The sequence below is a fragment of the Limulus polyphemus genome, unplaced genomic scaffold, assembly GCF_000517525.1.
Source record: "Limulus polyphemus unplaced genomic scaffold, Limulus_polyphemus-2.1.2 Scaffold1136, whole genome shotgun sequence".
NCBI classification, from domain to species: domain Eukaryota; kingdom Metazoa; phylum Arthropoda; class Merostomata; order Xiphosura; family Limulidae; genus Limulus; species Limulus polyphemus.
The window spans coordinates 69271-85612 of record NW_013666746.1 but is presented as its reverse complement, the minus strand read 5'-3'; the positions used below and the strand labels follow the sequence as shown (position 1 = coordinate 85612).

The window sequence follows — 16342 nt, the reverse complement described above, 5'->3', positions numbered from 1 at the left end:
GTATAAGACAACTAATAATGTGCAAATCCCTTTAAAAACTTTAGCAATACAAAAGGGCAGGTGGTAAACAAAAATAAAAAAATCGACGAATATTTTATACAGAATTATTAATTACTACTAAATTAAAATATTGTAAGATCTTTGTCAGATTACAATTTTATTCGTATTCTGCAACCTACAATAAAAACTTCTGATTTATGAAAACAAAACACAAGAAGGTTAGACATTGTTAAAATACTTTTACTGTTCAAATTCTCACTGCGTGCAAATGATTTTCATTACTATTAAATTGATCTCGTAAAATAAATATTTATTTTACTGAAATAGCAGCAGCATCATATAAATTGAATATAATATCAAAACATGAAATTGGGAAAGAGTGTCAGTCTTCAGGTAGTTGCTGTAAAGTGAGTAATTTCAAACGGGGTTCCATACTTCCCATAATAACTTTTTTGTGCTTCACATCTAAAGCATGCACTGCCTTAGATAGTTTCACCTCACCCAGAACCTAAAGATTTAAAGAAATCTAAGTTTCCTACTATTCTACAACCTACAATTGTGAGTGTACACCTCAATAATAATTTAGAGATACAGACATGCGTAAGCAGCTTGATCTTAAAAAAAAGCTAAAACATATAAAAAACAAAATAAGAGTTAGACGGAATCTCTTTGAGATATTTAAGGTCGTTATGGGAATTGATAATGTTGGTGCATCATATTTTTCCATACTTAAAGGTGAGAATGGTAGAACTAGGGAACAAAAATATATATATTTTGGCTGGGTAGGGTTCATCTTCAGCTAAAACAGGTTGATTTTTCTAAGAGGATGGATAGCCTTTGGAATGGGCGGATGGAGTTAATTTAAGGGAAGGCTTGAGAAATACTTGAATGATAAGGGCTAGCTGGTTTTGAGTGTTATTTTCATTTGAAAGTGTAATTTAGTGGAAGGAATGGCCTAGATGGATTAACAGGTTCCTTGTTGTCCTTAAGTTATATGTATATCAAATGTTCAAACTAATTCTGTAAATGAAACTAACAATAAGAAATAATAATAATATTTACCTTACTTACATTGGAATTAGGAATTTTTTGTAAGTGACCTTGTTGTAATTAAATTTGTTTTACTTTTCATATATCAATAACTTTATTTCTCAAAACATGTGAAATTAATAATGACAGTTCCAAAGGCATCCAGCAGAACATTTTAGACCTATTCAACTGAAAAGTTTAAAAATCTCTAACTATCATGATGTTAATAATTATAAGTAACTAATTTTCACTTCGTTCATAACTTCTGATTAATAAAAACAGGTGGCTTTTAATAGGTTTTATTAAATAATTTAAGTACCAGTTATAATTGTTATTAAATTATTGTAGTAACGAAGATTAATAAACATGCAACTATTTTTTTTTACTGCTCCATTTATTTACACAAAAACAAGTCATTTAACTAAACAAATGATACAACAAATATATCTACTTACAACAAAAGTGAACAAAGAACACTATCTCGGTAATTACAACTACTACACCCATTATAAATGGGCCTACTGGGCTCCTATGCACAATGTTCTTTCTATACAGAAGTATCCATAAATATATCTTACACTTTAAATAATAACCTAGAGATTTTTTTTCATAACATCCGTTTAGAAATTGTTACATGGTAAAGCAAATAAGTGAGTTTACGGATGCTGCCATCTAGTGATATACAATTAGATTACGATGAGTAGTGTTCATAATATTGTTTAAAACCAAATATTTTTATGAAACAACTACATGAATATCACATAACATATGAAAGTATTTTATAGGGTATTATTGTAAGTATGGTATAACACAGCAGTAATGCTCTAAATATTATACTGTCATGTTTTGTTTTATTCCCACTGTTTGAATTGATATTAGAAGCTTGCTTTTAAGATAACATACATATTAATACAAATGGTTAAAGAGTACATTACAGTGTTTGAAGAAGATCGGTGTGAAATTGAGATCCTTAATTAACAAACTCCTACAGGCTAGAGGTAAACAACTATAAATCTAAAGAAAGTTTGAATATAAAAAAATGATGAAAACACAATAATTAAAAATAATACATACACATACTTTCATCCTAGCAGTTTTTGAGCAAGTTTACCATTAGAAATATATTAAAGGATCAGCCACTTACCTCCATGTTCTTTAGAGATATGATTTGTCCACTGCACGAACCACTTCCTCCTGCAATAGCAAGGGATCCTTCAGTAAACTTAGCACAGTAAAGATATTCTCCTTTAGTCCTGTCACTTCTGTACGGTACATTGCTGATCAGTTTTCCTGACCCTAGATCCCAGAGTTGAAGAGCATTTTCTGCTACCCACGAACCTGTTAATAGATTGGTCTCCTAGAAAGAAAAAAATAAAGTACCAAAGACTTAACAAGTCTTGACTCATGATCAAAACATGTATATTATAGGAAAAAATGAGATCTATAACTGTTTGTTGAAACTGGATGTATGAAAGGGTGTTCATACTTCAAGATGTGAAAAACACAAACATAGTTATGGCATTAATAATTTTGTTAGTTGTTAAACACAAAGTTACACAATTGGCTATCTCAGCTGTGCCAACCATGAGTATTGAAACAGTTTTTAGTGTTAGAAGTCTTCAGGTTTACAGCTGAGTCACTGGGGTACAGCAATGGGGGTAAATTATTACTATATGCACATACAGACAGGTGAAATTGTAAACTTACAAAAACAAAAGAGTAAGGTGTTTGGTAATGTTCGAAATACAAAACAAAATTGACATAAGTATTCCTGATACAAATTAATACTTCAAATTATGTTATTTTATAAATTCAAATATTCTAATGAAGTTGTGGTAATTTATTTTTTCGGAATATATTTATCTCCTGGCCTCAGATTTGAACCCGTTAGCTAAAATTATAAAACTACTAAACCAATATTTTTCAAACTTTTTCTCCCAAGGCAAACCTGGAGATACTACAACAACAATAGCAAAAAAGGAAAAAAGAGGGTTTTGGTTTGGTTATTAAGCACAAAGCTACAGAATGGGATATTTGTACTTTGCCCATCATTGGTATCAAAACCCAAATTTTAGCATTGTAATCCTGAAACTTTACCCTTGAGCCACTTAGGGGCAAAAAAAAGTGGCATATCACTACTTGTGGCACGAACAAACACCTGAAAAGCAGACAGTGGTAAATAAAATGGCTTATGGTTGCATTACCATTTGGTGACATCACAAAAAATTTTCTTCTACTGTGTTTTATTGTAATTGTTTTTTAAAATGGCTGTAGAAAAATGAACTTTTTGCAGCATACTACCATCTCACTTATGACACACTAGTGTGTTGTAGCATGGTCTTTGAGAAACACTGTTCTAAATCTATTTTTTGAGTTTACATTTTGTATAAGTAACTGATGCATTGTTAGTATGATTAGGGTTACCTGAACCTTTCAGTTTGATATGTACAGTTTGTTATTATACACATCTCCTTTAAACTTTACTTAGAGAATCATCTGATAAAAACAAACCACATGGTACAGTGTCCTCTCTCTCTGTGACATCTTCTTAACCTAACCTATCATTAGGCAGCCACAAGGAATGAGATTTGAAGACCTGCTCACCATGAAGAAGAAAACAGAGAAGCAACATTTTTCTTTCGAGTAGAATAAAGATAACTTAGGCACATATTTTATTCATTATTATTATTTTTTAACTAGGTAAGATTTTAACAAATTTTGTTTGTTTACAGCTTTAAAATGTGATGCAGTAAACACCGGGTTATGTAGCAAATGGTAAAGAGAACATTATTGTAATTGAAACTGTTTCAGAGCTGTTATATTGTCACTCCAATGATAGGTACAATGGATGCATGAGAGAGGTAGGACTCCAGGAATTGGTCATAGGAAGGGCTATGCAATCATAATTGTTAATTATTTTTACCATATTATACTATGCATTAATATTACACTACATTTGCTACTATGGACAGATTTTTGGCTCATATTATGTGTATTCTGTATTTTATCAATAACCATAGTTAAAGATGAAAGAGCTTTTAGGAGAAGATCAAGGAATTTTGAAAAGGACGGGTCCATAAAGCTCTTTAGGGGGAATTCAAAGACAGCCCTCCAAGAAATTGTGTCATGACAACTATTATAAAATGGTAACATTTGGTACATTCTAGTAGCTCTTCAGTACACACTGCAGTTGCATAAACTGTGTGTATATAAAATAAGTGGTGTAAAGCTAACAGTGTAGTTGTAGGCAACTGCACAGAATGCAACTAAGAATTAATCATAAATTTTGAGTAAACACATTAGGTCAAGTGAAATGCTTCTGCTGTAAGTTTGTGTGTACAGGACCTAATGCAGTGCTATAACAAAGTTAATTTTAGCCAATTGTCACAAATTATAAAAAAGCAAATGAGAAGTATTAAATCGTATTACAGAATTAGGTTTGATTAATTTCTCTCTCTCTCACTAACGTTTTGGAGGCTTAAGAAAATAAATCAAGATTTATCTACATTATTTAATGTTGTATGACCTATCTAAGCCATTTACCAACTACAGCTGAGGAAAAATTGACACACAGAACTGAATTATATTGATACAGCACATTACCATGTATTTTGCTTCAAACAAAGACAAAAAACAAAAAATATGCAAAAATACTAATAAGTAACAAAGGAAAACTTTACTATTTTTTTTATCAAATACGTATCTTTATTAGTTTTAAAATTTTCATAGATGACTGAAAGATGGAAACCATATCCCAGAAAGATGACAAACAACATCAAGTAAATGTTCTTTATATTTTACCTGATGTGTGGGCTTATGCCTTTTTCAAGGGTATTTGAGCATCACAGGTTACAATACTGATTTTAAATGATAGAAGAATGGTACAAGGTAAAATGTTAAACATACTATTATTAAATAAATTACAATCACTGGATGTATTAATAAATGTAAATAATTAAATAAAAATAAATCTTACATGGAATAATAATAGTTTTACATGGGCTAGGTGTAGAATCTGTTAATAAAAGGGGATTTAGATTGAATCAGAAGAGAGTCTTTAAATTTTCTGTCAATAAAGATACCACAGTTTTCCAAAATGTTGATAGGATATGGTGTCTCATCAACTGATGTAATGTTCAGTGTTGGCTTCTTTGTTATAAAGATTAGCAATGGCATGAATATTTTCTTTGAAACATTCATGTACTGATTGACTAGATTTGCCTATGTATGCAGCTGAACACTGTAAACATGTCATTTCATAGAGAGTATTCTTAAGTTGCAGGATTTCTCTAATCCATGAGTCTTAACAAAGCACTTTTTTGGGCTTGCATGGTTTTTTTCTAATTAAAAGCTGAATGAATAAGTATATCCTTCCATTCTTTAACAGGTTTATGTATGATGTGGATACTCAAACCAGATCTTTCTAATCACTTGACAGAGATGTGTTGTTAAAGGTTTGTCCACAAAGGTATAACACAAGCAACAGTGTTTTCACATGATGGTTTCTTTTTTTGCTGTCATTTGTCAGAAACTTGCTAGTCAAATTTATGAAATATCTTAGTAACATAACTATACAAATAGCCATTAGACAAGTTTCTGGGGGATCACCTTGGCTTGTATCTTATCATCACTGATGTTGCAGATTTTCCCACTTTTAAGTTAACTGACAATGATAACTTAATGATAATGAATAATGGGTTCAACCCTTTATCATCTCCACCTGTATATTTATGCATGTTAGACATCATCCCCACCCATACATTTATCCCAATTATGATAATAGAAAAGACCCTTCCATGGTTAATACATTGCTTAGAATATATGGTAGTAATACGTAAGGCTGACAAGAGGGAGAGAGCAAGGGGGCAGCTGCCCCGGGGTCCGTTGAGGGACCCAGCAGTGGGATATTCCAAAGCTCACTAGAAATGTAAACTACTTAATGAGCTAAAATGGCTACTGCTTTTTCATGGATTCCTGAAGAAATTGGTCACCTAAATTTCTTTATGAAAAATCTGCAAAAGTTAATAAATAGAATGAAAGGGGGGGGCATTGACATTACTGACCCTGGGGCCTGGGATGGCTCTCAATGCCCTTGGTAAAACATGTGTTGTTTTCAACAGTAACCATAGTATAGAGAAAAGAGAATTCTCCATGAGTTCTCCAAGAGTATCATTGGTAGTAAAAAGGGGGCAGGATCCAATAAGATTCATTACAGAGCCTTTACTTTCTACTATGAGAATGGAAGGGCACATAGAGACAACATTGAGAGTAAACAGGATAGTGTTTGAACTAATCTGTAAACCACCTTTGTGTAAAAGTTGAGAAAATCATTAGTGCTATTTAGGTTGAAAGGGATTTTAAAATGTGATCAGTGACTCTTTAACAATACTTTTAGCACACTTCACTGTGCATAGTTCTATTACATTTTTGAAGTCTTTATTTTCTTTTCAGTTACTATCACTTAAAATCAGTTTTGTAGCCTGCGACCTTCAAAGATCCTTGAAAAGGGCACAGGCTGAATAGTTGGGTAAAATATAAAAGCATTTACCTGAAATTTTGTTGTCTTTCTGAAACATGAATTATCAAATGTTCAAAATTTTAGATCAGAACAGAATCTGAATTGTAAATTCATAATCTAAGGTTGTACCTCATTGAACAGTAATTTAATATTAGAGAAATAAATAAAAAACCTTGAGCTTATAACCTAGATATTAAGAAAATACTGTTAATCTTTGACAAAGGAAAGTTAACATTTTTCTTACCTGCAAATGTACTTCTGATAGATACTGACCTCTCACACAGAATAGCTTGACCTTTTGTGCGTCTGCTTATAAGATTTGCATACCACTAGCCTTGAGCTAATTCTTACCTAAAAAGCACATGTTTAATATGAACTCTGCTAGTGTATGATGAGAAAATCAAACAATGATAGCTCTCCTCCAATAGGAGAGCAACATAATCTCCTTATGCAGTTGCTTCCCCTAAGCACTTTTGCTCAAAGTAACTTCATTCTTAGACGAGGCAAGAAGAAAGTGCACCACAAATGCAGAGGATGGGTGGGAAAATGTGAGGAGTTGATTATCATATGAAATCATTTTTCAGGTAAGGAAAATGTTAGCTTCTGAGACAATACCTCTCCTGTGCACAAAAGAATAACTAGAATCCAACATTGAGAGGATAGAGGGGCAGGTGCAAACATTAAACCTAGATGAGCTCCTTTCAGAAAACACCCAAAGAGAAAGCCCATGAAGTGTGACACCCGATGGCAGGGGCTCCATAAGCAACAACTGTGAAAGACTGCATCTCATCTCAAACAGGGTATACTTTTCACCTTGGAGGAAAGGTAAAAGAGCCCCAAGTGTCACAGAGATGGGTGGGGTTTTTGCATGACCTACTAAGTATCCACAAAGAATTGGCTGGTGAGCCAAGAAGTGCAGTATAGTTAGGGCGTGATCAGACTGTAAGGCGTCTGACCTCAACTCAACTGGACAGGCAGAGATGAGAGTGGGGAACCCATCTTGCTGCAGGAAGTGGGCACACTACCTGTTTGAGGGGTGACATGCACTACACAGACAGTGTCACCACCACCCTACTTTCCACCATATTGTGCTATACATAATCAGTGAGGAACTTTCCCTTTCCAAGGTTCACCATCCCAGCAGCTAGGAACTAATAAGTGGTAAGAGTCTCCTGTGCTCCACATGAAGAAGGTGGGGATAATTTTCACTGGAAAGACCTGGAGAAGTGCCCAATCTTCAATGGATACCTACCAGAAAATTCTTTTACTAGAGACAGTGCAATGGATGACCTCAAAACCCTATATTTAAAAGCCGGCAAGCTTGAGCCAAAGAAGTGGTCAGACACTTCCCTGGTGTTGGCTTTTTCTGTGATAGTCCACTGAAGGTACAGTCTGGATTAGGCAATTGAGTAATTTAATACCACATGGATACCTCTAGTGGTCTTGCAGAACACCCCATCTCAACAGAGGGCACTGGTAGAGCCAGGTCAGATGGGTTGAGCACTTTCCATTACCCCTGGCCTGATGCAGATTTTACGAAATAATTATTTCGTGGGATAATCAGCCATCTGGTGGGATCCAATAAGAAGGTGAAATGAGGGTAATGTAAATTTACTTACTCTTCTCAAAGATGGTTTGTGTAGATTTATTCAAGAACAGTAACTGTAGGGAGTCAAAATCTCACAGGAGATGAAACATCCAAAGAATGAAAGTAATGGTAGATGAATGTGTGTGTGGATTTGTTCGCATGCCAGTGGACGAATGATCTCATTTAAGAAGTAAAATGAGATGCAAGAGTGAAACAGTTGATGAATTCAATGTGATAAAAGGTGAAAGAACAATCATCCATTGAAGCAGCCGAAGTCTTAGTAAGAAAGGCCTAGTCTGGGTAGAGGAGGAAGTAAGTATGAGGTAAAAGAGTGCAAGAAATATCAATGGCATATACATTCAAATGACAATGACTACAGGCAAGAATAAGAAGAAGGAAATATTTCATCAAAGAAAGATGGTATAATGAACATGAAGCCAACAGCTCAAATGGAGTGCGTGTAAGAAAAGGTAAATCTACATTAAGATCCCAGTCAGGTATGAAGGTCGGATGAGGGGGTCAGTAAAGAAGGAAGGATTGTAACAAAGTGGAGAGGACAGAGGAAGAAAGAAACCTGATGGAAACAAGAAACACAAAAATTAGTTGACAAAGCCATCTGAAATTCAGCAATAGTGGAAAATGACTTGATGAAAGACATAAGGAGGAAATACAATTCCAGAAGGAAGAATATGGAACTTGAAGAAAATGTCAGGAGGATGGGCGATCAGATTGTGTAAAAATGCATCCAAAATGTCGACCTCAGGGATCCACAGTCTAGATGAAAAGAACCAAAAGAGAGAAATGAAACACTGCATAGGGGACTGAGGGATGATAAAAAACCAATTGAGATATGACAGGTCAATAACTGGATGCCAATCCCCAGTCTTCATGAGGACTCCAAAAACACAAGAATAATAACAAAATGTAATGGTAAATACCTTCTCAATGGCATTCTTGGCCACGAGATCTGAGATCACATTGTTGAGACACTGAAGATAAAGATGAATAGAGGGAGGAGAAATGGAAAAGGGGAGGAGGTGAAGAGAATTGGTGAGATAGGCTGTGGATGAGAACCTTAATGATTCATATATCAGATGAAAATGGATATCAAAGGCTGGTGAAGAAAGACAGACAGGCCCCCACAAGGATAGACCCAACAAGTTAGTTACTGATGAGACAAGTGATGACCCTGACTTCTGGAGATTGGAGGACAGGAAGTAGATGAAGGCCAGAAAATTGGAAAAGGAAGGGGAGAAGTGGATTCAGCAGGCTTAGGAACAGGAACAGTGGCAAGGATGAAGAAGACAAGAAACCATTGTAGATAATGAAGACTGATGTTGGACCGCCTCAGCCCTGCTCTTAAGTGAGTCAAAAACACCCCTGATGACCTATGGACAATGAAATGAAGCCTGATGAGGATCATGGAGATAAGCATTGGGAAACAAACATTAACTAGAACAGCATTCTGTTCCAACAGCAGAGGAACCAAGTAAGGAATGGTAGAGCAGAAGAAGAAGCACAGGCCAATGTGGTGAAAAAAAATTAACAAACCTCTGCAGAAAACTTTTCTGGAGCATGATGAAGTGCCTCAGACAAAAGGTAGAATGATGAGATGTAATGCAGGAGGGTGGTAAGAAAGAGATGAATATCTGAAAACTGATCAATAGAAAGGAAAGTAGAAGTTAAGGGGTTCACTCCAATCAGGTAAAAGAGATTACAAAAACTGGGAATTGAGGAATAGAAATGAAGAATGGCTGTAAGCCAGGACAAGAGTCAAGTAGACAAGGGGGACAAGGTACATTAGTACGAATGTGCAGGAGTTCATGAAACAAGTCTGCATGGGCCCTAGTGTCAGGTGAAGAAGGGAAGACAAAGTAGTCTTAAGTATTGACTTTATGCCAAAAAAAGGACAGAAGGAATCAAAAGACCAAGGGTAAAGAGAAAGAAAAGAAAATACCTGCAAAATCATGTCAAGCAAGAGATAAGAAAGGTAGGATTTCCCTCCACAGATAAAGCTGTGTCTAGAGCAAACTGTGGTGGGGAAATAGCTGGTCAAATCATCATCAATCTGATTGTGTTAAAATGGGGAGAAAGAATGTCAGTCAAATGGATGTGAGGAGGAGGCCCAGTATGCATGAATCAACCAACAACACGTTGAACAATGGCTGTCACGTCATCCACAGACAACAAGTCTCCAGTAGCCACAGGTCCTATGTTAGGAATATTGTAAATATCATGGACAATGCAAAAGTTACTGTCACTTGAGAATTCATAATGGCAGGAAACAACATAAGTATTTTTTTTTCTAATTTAAAGTAAAAAAAAAAAAACGTTAGATTATGTGAATCATGAATACTAAACCAGGGATACTGAAATGAAATTTAAATCAGTAGGAAACTATAGCAATTCTCAAGTATTGGATTAACAATTTTGAAACAAGTTCATTCTAGACAATTCCAAGGAAAAGAATGAAGTTATTTCAAGTGTAATTGCTTAGGGGGGGGATCTACAGTGCAAGGAAGTTTTGGTGCCCTCCTATCTGTGGAGGGCTGTCATCACATGATGATATCATCATGTACTAACACACTTCACATTAAACATGTGCCTTTAAGCGGGAATTAACTTAAGGCTAGTGACATGCAAATCTCATAAGCAATGCACAAGGGATAAAGCTATTCTGTGTGAGGAGGTGAGGTATCATCTCGGAAAACCATTTTATGGGAAATTAATATACTTTACGATACCTTTTTTTTCCATGACAGTAGTTACAAGAAAACCAGACCTAGTTAAATCCTTCTAGCCATTTTGATCAAGTAAAGTAACTAATTTTAGATTCTAAGGAAAAAGAAGAAGAAATTTAAGTGTTTTTCACCTATATACTTTTTCACTAAATATTTTCATTTGAAATCAGCATTATAGTTTTAGAATATTCATGAACTATTAGAAAATTTTAACTATTTAACTATTTTATTTTTGTTATCTTAGTTTATCTGTAAACTTATCAGTGATGTCTAAACTGTAGTTGCTGTTGCTAATCTTTCTGTGTATTGTAGCAGGACATTTTATGTTTGAGCAGAAATTTCACTTTTTCTGTTACTACCAAAGGGTTTTAGAGATATCTACAAAAGTATATGTAACATATATACATATATATCCATGTTTATGTAGGTGTTTAAAATAACAAATGATGATATTTAATTTAAATCCTTGAAAAAGATGGAATTTTATGTATGAGTGAATAACAAAAGCACAAGCAAACAATGCAAGAAGTCGGGCCTTACTAACAACAGAAATAAACATTCCTGTAGAAGCTTTAAGCTGTTTCACACTTATTTAATAAAAAAATACAAATATTTGATATAAATTGTTCAACAGAACCTGAAGAAAGTGTAATACGTAAAGGACTAAATTTTACCCTATCACATAGTAAATACTCACCTTAGGTCAGCTACAATCATAAAGAAAATTTATAGCTTAGCAGAAGAAAAAGAATTCAGAATCATAATAAAGTCTGTATATCGGAAAGATATGAAATATAAAACCTCACTTTAATAAATCCCTATGAAAAACAAATTGTCCTCAGGAACTTGAAGGAAGACACTATAACAATTCTACTAGAAGACAAAGATAGTGCCACTATAATCACTGGCAAAGAGGAAAACTCCATTAAACTCCAAACTAATTGAAGATGGCTATTACACAAAGATCAAGCTTAAACTGACTGCTAACAAAGAGAAGAAAATTAACCAACTCCTCAAGACACATAATAAAGAACTTGGAACATAAAAAATAAATAGCAACACCCCAAACATTTATGATCTATCTATTCACAACCAAGGCTACTCTTGCTCCATCTCATAGTTAACTGCAGAAATTCACCATGCCATTTCTTAGCTTGTAAACATAATATCACCAATAGCAGATAAAATATCATCACATGTTAAGAACTTAACCCACTTTGTAGAGATTATAAAAGCAACCATGACAACATCAAAAGAAATAATGATCAACTTCATTGTATTAAATCTCTTCACTAAAAAACCAACCCCTGACACACAACAAATATTCCACCAACAACATGAAAATGATATAACTCTTAAGTAAAGCACCCAACGTACATTTCCTATAATAACAAAGCTAGATACAAACTACTTTCAATTTGAAGATGAATACTAACAACAACAAGGCCTAGCCTTGGTCTCACCCCTATGCACTCAGTAACATCTCATTGGAACATTACAAAGTTAATAAAGCTTGAAGTTTGTTCTAAAAAACATTCCTTCATTCACACCAATGAATTTCCACCAACTATTGTCAAAAAATTTTCATATAGCCACTAGAAAAAAACCCTCATAACTCAATGCATAAATAAAATTGATATTTATACACCATACAAAAATACACTGCAATTTACCATCAATCCATGAAATTAGTTCAAAAATAATTCATACTAGGAGAAAATTTGTCAATAAACATAAAATTTCTGTCAAGTTCAAGTTCACTCAAAACCCAGCTCTAAACTAAAATCATTACTAAATAAAAATTACATAAAATCATATAATACCAATGTCATTTATAAAATACTAGCAGAGATCCACAAAATATTTCCAGCCAAATTAGTATCTTTATCGTAACAGTAGACAATGAAATATGTAAATCCACTTGTTTATAGGCCGTACTTTATAAAACTAAGTTCGATAAAGAGATAAATTAACATTGTAACCTGTGTAAGTTTTTTTATTTTTTATTTTAGTTTAGTTAGGACTAAACATTACTGTATTTAATACTATCGATAAAAGAACTTATAATGTTAGTCTACGACCTGACGTGAAACCTTTTTTAAAAACCTTGTTAAGTTTTTAATATTCTGTTGGACAAAATGGTTAGTAAAATATATTTACATTCCACTTTTGTTGTTACTTCTTGTTTCATACAGCAATTGTAGCGACTTGGTCACTGAGCTTTGCAGCTCTCTGCTGCAGGCAGACTGTTTGTTGTTGAGTGAATAATGCACATGCACGGTTTTCTTGGGGAAACATTCTAACTACGCATGCTTATGCAGCAGGTTCTTGGTCAGAAAGTGTAACGGTCATAAATACAAACAAGCAGAATAATAGTATAGATATTATGCAATAACTGTACAGAATTCTACTTTGGAGAAACCAGAAAAAAATTGGAAACTAGATTTACCAAACATAATAAAAAATCCTCCCAAGTTTACCATTATTACACCTCAAAAAATTAATTGGACACTTATATCTATACAAAACACTATAATTTTAAACAAAGAACCAAACATCAACAAACACAAAACAAAGGTAGCTATCTTAATTGAACAAAACAGCCCTACTCTAAACCAACAATTCGAGGTACCAAGATATCTCTCTGCTCTACTATACTGTATATATATTCCTGTGTCTATGTAAACTACTTGTATCTGATGATGACATAAGCTTGTTGAAACACTGCACATTTCTAATAGTTTCTTTTATTACCCATTAAAGCAGTCTCCAAACTATATTTTCTAAAAAGTGGGTTTATCATCATCAAATTTCAAAGATAATGACTGAAAACAGCCACTTTATGCCTCAAGGTTTGGCTCAGGTATATTGATGGGATATTTGAAATATGGCCACATAATACAGATGAAATTCAAGAATTCATGTACCACTTTAACAGACAACATCCTACAACACAATTTACAATATAAATAGAAAAAATAATGAAATCCCATTCCCTGACATGATGGCTGCCAATACACATAGCCTGTATACCACATGGATTTAAAGGAAACTTAGATATGGGTAAACACCTTGAATATAAATCAAACCATTCCAATATTGTAAAGTTGGGTATCATAAACTGTCTAATTGTGAGAATGAACAAAACTTATAATATCAAACAAACTAAGATTAAGACAACTCTCCTTGAAAATGGATACCTGGTATTTCATCTTGCTTCTGATGCCTTCATCAAGTTTTAACTATAACCAAACAACTAATGATCTTTTGATCAAATAAATATTTACAATAAATGGCATTCAAATATTCATCGATAACAACTGACTTCCAAATTGTTATCAGCTTTTAAATAAGATCAATAAACAATGAAACTTACACCTTCTATGTCTAATGCATCACCACAAATATGCGGACCATAAATGTTTCTTACTAGGCCTTTTTCAGTTCTTAAGTCCCAAACCTGATAAACAAACAAATCACTTGATTCATAAGTCTAAAATTATAGCAGCTAACAAAATAATTTTTGTATGATAATTAAGGAACAATTTAATTAACATCATGAATTCATACCAAACATAAGTAATAGAATGAAAAAGTTAATTCATAATATACCTAAATGATGAATGAAATTTATTAATTAAATATTAGGTATTAATCACATACAATACTTGTACATTCTGATTGAAATTTAACATTAGGAATATTTTGTATTTACTCATTACTAACAGTTGTTGTTTTATTAATGTTAGGTTACACAATAAGTTATATCCACTCTGTCCACTGTGGGGAAGTAAATCCCAGATTTTAATATTGTCGGCCTATAAAGTTACTGCTGACCCACTAGGGAACACTATTAGCAAAATACATGAGTATTATATAATATTGTAAATTTAACAAAATAATCTAAAAAGTCTCGTATAAATACTGTGCTCTTTTCTAAAACTTATTCTTTGAAATATGTTGTAAAGTTTTGTATGTATAAAACTTTCAAAATGTATGTTGTATTGTAAAGTCACGTGTCAGCTTTAAAATGGAAATCTAAAACTAAATTAAAAAATTAACAAAAAAAAAGAGAGAGAGAGAGAGAGAGGGAGGGAGATCCTGTCACCAAATATGCTCACAGTGGCAATGGCTAACTCAACCAAGGCTCCCAACCCAAGACAGTAATGATGAGAGTTGAACATGAACTGGAGGTGATCTGTTAAAAAGCTATTAATGTATGTGACAATGTGTAATAGAGATAAACAAATATGGTAATATACGTGTCTTGACAAAAACATGGGCATAGTCCAACATGAATATATGAATCTTACACCATGAATGTTGTATGACATAAATGAATCAATTGCATAATAAATAATTAAGCCATATGTGAATGGAAACAATATGAAGTTAACTGTAATTTATGATTTGTGAAGTATTATTGGAAAATCAGTAAACGTTTTATGATTTTCTTTAATACTTAAAAGAGAACCATTGAAATATTCAGCAGGTAATGAATGTTCTTGAAAGATAAGAACAATGGTGAGACTTACCCTACTTTTGAGAGAAAATACAGTTTCATCTGTTGTTTTTTTGAGTAATGCAACAATATATCAAAGAAAAACATAGTTTTATCTGTGGGTTTCTGAAAAAAGTAGTGAAAGATGTTTTAGTTGCTTTGAGTCAAAATATCTGAGTAGATGAAATTATTTGAAGTATGGGAAAGTTGCTGACATTAGCTAAATTATCATAACAAGTATAAACTTATGTACCCAGGTGCTTTATTTGGTTGTGATAGAATATTTTCAACCATGCAGGATGTAAATGTACTAGAAGACGTGGAAATTGGCTCCCCTGTGGTAAACCTTTGAAATTGCTAATAATAATCAACAGGAGATAATGGAGGCATTTGGTGATTCTAATGGTCAAAACTGAAGGTTCACTTTACTGAATTCGGGTCAGCATACAAGTATAGGACCTAGTTTAAAGAAAGCATGCTGTTCATTCAAAGAAATAGCAATAGATGGCAGCATGGTTAGAAGAGTATTGGTTTGTTTTGTTACGACAGCTGAAGTCACATGAGGCTGGTAACCCGTAATGAGCATCTCGAAGGTTTGTGAATGCTAGATATGCTAGATAGAAACATTGAAGATATAGACGGATAATTGAGTCAAGCGCGGTAGTAAGTAAAGTGCGTGAATCATTCGTTGGAAATTATAGCATGTGTTTAAGTTAAACTGAGTGTGGAAATTAAGTGTATTGCAAAGTTGTATTGAGAAAGAATAAACTAGTTTTATTTAAGAAAGGACTTGTATCGCTGAAGTTCTTCGGAAAGAATTTTTATGAGTAATTAACAAATGACCAGAGACGTAACAGTTTGTTTGAATTGAACACAAAGCTACACAATGGGTTATCTGTGCTCTGCACATCACCGGTATTAAAATCCAGTTTCTAGTTTTGTAATTCCACAGACATACTGCTGTG

General features: G+C 33.5%; 1 protein-coding gene across 5 annotated transcripts in view; it reads right to left on the bottom strand.

Moving 5' to 3' along the window:
- Window positions 1-133: 133 nt before the first annotated feature.
- Window positions 134-16342, bottom strand: part of LOC106462298 (pre-mRNA-splicing factor PRP46-like) — a 33173-nt gene continuing 16964 nt past the window's right edge. For 4 of the 5 annotated variants that reach the window (XM_022389498.1, XM_022389497.1, XM_022389501.1 and 1 more), the window contains 3 exons: window positions 14253-14336; window positions 2174-2386; window positions 134-508 (listed from right to left, as the gene is read on the bottom strand). In XM_022389498.1, coding sequence (XP_022245206.1) covers window positions 383-508; window positions 2174-2386; window positions 14253-14336 — 423 coding nt within the window. In that variant the 3' untranslated portion in view covers window positions 134-382. The remainder of the gene's footprint in view (window positions 509-2173; window positions 2387-14252; window positions 14337-16342) is intronic. The other variant, XM_022389499.1, reaches the window with a different exon arrangement.